At 43.5% G+C, this 4,782-nt stretch overlaps 1 protein-coding gene across 1 annotated transcript in view; it reads right to left on the bottom strand.

Annotated features, from left to right (window-relative positions):
* Positions 1–1,348: 1,348 nt before the first annotated feature.
* LOC146193986 (uncharacterized) overlaps positions 1,349–4,782 on the bottom strand; it is a 32,856-nt gene continuing 29,422 nt past the window's right edge. The window contains exon 3 of the mRNA XM_084602913.1: positions 1,349–4,612. Coding sequence (XP_084459039.1) covers positions 3,668–4,612 — 945 coding nt within the window. The 3' untranslated portion in view covers positions 1,349–3,667. The remainder of the gene's footprint in view (positions 4,613–4,782) is intronic.

The following is a 4,782-nucleotide window of genomic DNA, read 5'->3' as shown; positions in this document are numbered from 1 at the left end:
TCATAGTGGCCAACAAGGGCTGTGATATCGGCTAAACTAATCAAAGTTTCAGTTCCGCACGTTGTATTTCGCAGTGTAATAAAAGAAGATTCCTCGCCCATAATTTAAGCATGTTGATACACCGGACTGTATAAATAACCTGCGCCATATTTGCATTCACAGCTCGAAAAAAATTTATTCAAAATAATGAATGAAATCTATGAAGTGATATTTTTTTTTTTGTTCTGCTAGTTTAAGAACTGATTTTTATTTCAAAAAAAAGAAGCACAGTACGGGTTGTTTTTCACTGAAATCAACACGTGGAATTTATTTAAAAATTAGCATAAAACAGTATACTTATATTTTTCTACTCCAGTTTCGGTTTTGTTTTCAGTAGTTTACCTTCGGGTACATTTACCTCAACACTTTTTGCCCCAAACTTTTGTACCAAATGAATGTACCAGGATATGCAGTGTGCCTTTGAAAGCTGTAAGTAGGTGCAGGGCGACCTAACGCAAGTGCATGGCAAACTGATGGGTGGAGATTTTCTCAACCGCTGCCGTTTTCGTTCAGAGCAAAAGAGGACAGGCGAAAATTCATGGCGCGTCTCAGATTCAGAGTAAGGAACAAAACTTTGCGCATATAGTTAAAATTTCAGTTGTCTGGAGGAGAGGGTTGTTCTAGCTTCGTTAAAAACATATCAGTCGGTTGAAAGACCGAAGATGTATATGTAGTCTCGGGAGTCGCACATGTATGACAGACGTATGTTTAATACATAGATAAAAAACAACTTTTATTCGAGGAAATGAGCATAAACAGTTATGTATAATTGAAAAGATCGGCAAACACTAAAATAGGGTCCTTCAAAGTTCACATTGTACTGCATATCAATTCATCAAAATGCGACCTGCGGCTAGAAAATTCAGTCTCAAAATCTTCCTGCACTGCTTGTGCACATAAGGAGTTCGCATCTCGTTCCAGCCTGTCACTTTCTTGGGATAATTAATTGGCAAGAAAGACTCGGAGAAATTTTTCAAATATCAAAGAAGCGGCCTTAATTATAACATTGATGTTCTCAATTGCTTCCGGGCCACTCAGTGGTGAATTCTCAAGTGCTGATTGAATCAGGATCTTACGTACTTCGAGAACATTTGTGTGTAGTAGGTACACGGCAGCTTTTTCAAAACAAATAAAAATAAAACATGTCCAATAGGGCAACAATTAGGCTCTGGTTTCGGATAATGTAGTCCACTGGAATATTGTCCTCGTAGAAGAATGTACGTATATGGGACTGCTTAATTGAGCGTTGGTTCTGAGGTCATTGGTCACGTTAGCGATCAAAGTGCATCAAGGTCAAGGAGTGCATATATGGAATGTTTTATTGCACCGTTCTTTCAATTCATCTCGTGAATATTCGGCTGAAGTCGTACAAGTCAACTTTGTTCTTCTTTGACAACGACGTCGATGGATTCTGCCGCCACCAACGTTACTATATAGAACAAACTCTTTGCTTCTACTTTTTTTTTTTCAAATGGTATTCCAGAAAATAATGTACCAGGATCACGTCTTGGTATTCTCCTGTGACGGCCGGCTAATTTCTTATTGATAATCTTCCGGTTTCAACTGGACGCTGGTTGTTTTATGAAACAGTTATGTAGGTTATGTGAGGAAATAACTCTTATATAGTCCCTGTTGTGTAGCTTCAATTCATTGAACACCGAAGTCAGTCTCGCCCAAAAGCTGGAATCGTAACAGACAGTGCACGAGTGGTAAATCGTGGTTTTTCATGTACATGGACTAAACATTTTTCATATCACTGACAGCATACAGTAAAACAGAAACTTTATGAAAGAAATGCAGAAATAAATTATTTACATGATCGTAGGCGAGTATCACCCCCATAGTGATTTCATGCATATTCAAATGTGTTATGCATCACCTCAGAGGAGAAAACGTAACAAAATTTGATTATGTACTGCTTCAAAACAAGCGACTTAATTGTGTAAATTACAACCCCTAGGAAACTACATTCTCCAGCTCAAGATTTGGTCTGATTGTTAGTTTTTATTTAAATAACTAGAATATCCACAACACCGAACTGCTATCTGCTACAGAAAAATTGTGTATGGTTGTTACCGGGAACTTGAGTTGTGTCCAGGTTGCATTTCCTTTTATTCGTTCACGCGAATAATCTCTCACCTTGCAGACAGGGGGAGGGAGGCATGGCATGATGGTTTCAGGTCAACCAGGCAGTCCACGTGTAGGACGAGGGGGAGAGAAAGGGAAAGACTGTGTGGCAGCTGGGCTTAAAATGCTTTACATTCGCGCAGTAGTAGTAATAATAGTAGCAGTAGTAGGAGCAGTAGTTGTGGCATCACTAGGCGCAACTTGGCACCCCCTCATCATTCTGCTGGCACTATTTTTGCTAAGTCCGAAGCTCTTAGCACCCTCGAGAGAAAATAACGTTCTGGCAACATGCCATATAGCGCCAGTTAGAGAGAAAATTTTCGCTGGCGGTACTGCCACGGTTAAGTCACAGAGGAAGGGACAGCTCAGGAAAGACGACAGTCTCTCCTAGGACCTGATTGGCGTAAAGAGGAGCAAATTTTTCTCCAGAATTTTCCTTTGGGATGAGAACTGAAATTTCCTGCCAATCATCATGGCCGGCTGCCCCCTGATGATGATAGAGCTGAAAACATTTATTGACATTGGATTAGATTAAGGGTAGGCTGGTCGGGTACCTAGTCCGGGACACCGTTGGTAAAAGCCCCTGCCCGGTGCTCTTTCGACGAGGGCTCGTTGTTGCTTGAGGTCCGAACTGGACAGGGCCGCCTCCCAGCCTTCCCACGTTGGTTAATTTATTATATCAATACTGGTATTTTGTTGACAAGCCCATACCATATGGTATAAGTTTGCCTAATTCTGTCCACAAAATTTGCTACAGCTCATGTATGAGAAAAAGCACAAAATAGAAAACAGTTCTGGTCCAGACTTGAGAATATACGCTCCCACACCAACCATAAAAGATATGTATGTAGGGCCACACGCGTTATAATGACCATTTATTTACTTTTGATTAGTTTATACTCTAGATATACATAATGTGCTATTTCTCATTCTGGCTGTGTTAAAGAATTGATGATTCGTTTTACTTCGGCGAGGTAAGACAAGGATAGCCAATCTTCAATTTCGTACATGTCAACGAACATTTACCGTGCCTCAGTAGTACATTCGTACAGAAAATTGCACCTAAATGACACAATTGCTTGCCCGGACACAAGCACGTACGTGTGCAAGCATAATTTCTTCACATTAATGTGGTTGTAAAATGTTTTAATTTGCTTTAAAAACAGAAATAAGTTTATGACAGTACAGTTAAAAAGCGTGCGATAAAACAAGTACGACTATAACAAAGGTTGCACAGGAGCAAAACTAGCTAACCGAGCAACAAATAAAAGGGTCTACGAACGGTTAACGTTGAACACCAATGCAATCAAAAGCAGGCGATCCAGTGGGGAAAAGCCGCGGACGCTGTCGTTTTATGCAGGTTATTTCTTAATTCCCCAGCAGACTTCAGGAACAGCCGCATTGCCACTAATCATTTATATTCCAGGAATATTAAACACAAATGTAAAGGAACAACAAACTGTGTACAATATTTAACCTCATTTCTAGAATTAAACTCCTCCTAAGGCTTGAAGTGAACTATGTCCAGCTGTACAGATATGAACAAGCTAATACCGATGAACAGGAACACAAATATTACAGTGCGTTTCGTTATCGGGAGGGCGCAGAGCTTGGCTTGCATCCTCAACGACGACGTGAAGAGGAGAAACGTGTCCAGCTCGGACTGAGGTACGTTACCGTACCCGAAGGGCCGCGCCATCAGCTCGAGGCCAACTTCCCTGACGTGATTACACGTCGAGCTGAGTCGGCTGGCTTGTACTAGCGGAATGAGGACAAGCGAGAGCCAAACGATGACGTTGAGCCAACCAGCCAGGAAGCGAGGCCACTGCTTCCATGGCGTACCCAACAGGGCGTAGAAACAGAGCACCGTTCTGGAGGCGACCCAGGTCAACTGTAGCGTGACACCCAGCGCTTGGCGCTGGTTGAGGTACCTGACACTCTTGCGGGCCTCTTCGACACCCCTAAAAAACTCGAGGAACGTCATCCTTTTCTCGCGTATGGCCTGGCACATGTTCTGGAGGTAAACGAGCACGAGCTGGCAGTGAATAGCATAGCTCGTAGCGATGGTCATGCTGACGATGTCATGGAATAGCAGCATCACCACGAGCGACATGAGCAGGAAGTAGTGTACTGTGCGCTCGCTTTCAGACACGTAAATCCACTCGAAGTTGAGCGTACCGCCGGCGTAAATATTGAGTACCTGCGACGCCACGGACGCGACGATCCAGAGGACGCCGGCGGCGTAGACGGCGTGCAGACGACGCGTTATGCGCTTCTTGGCTACGTTCCAGACGTCGGTGACGGTCAGTTGCAGGAAGACCTTTTCCATGAGCGCCTGGAACTGTTCGCTTTCGTGGGAACGCATGTGCAGGAAAGCAACGATGTACGCCCCAATCTGCATCGCCGCCGGCAGAAGGTACACTGCAAACCAGCTCCCGCCGCACGTCTGCACATTAGTATCACGAGCATTGAGTATACGTAAGGCACACAGCTTTTGAAAAACAGAGAACAGTAGGCATTACTTTGGTATAGTGTTGTTCACCGCCTTCAGGCAGTTGAACGACTTGACGTGCTACTTATCAAGTGCCGCCACTAAGCTGGCTGACTGCGAAGAGC

Source organism: Amblyomma maculatum, chromosome 4 (genome assembly GCF_055883805.1).
Source record: "Amblyomma maculatum isolate TAMU_Amacu chromosome 4, ASM5588380v1, whole genome shotgun sequence".
Taxonomy (NCBI): Eukaryota; Metazoa; Arthropoda; class Arachnida; order Ixodida; family Ixodidae; genus Amblyomma; species Amblyomma maculatum.
This window is presented reverse-complemented; position numbering and strand designations above follow the sequence as displayed.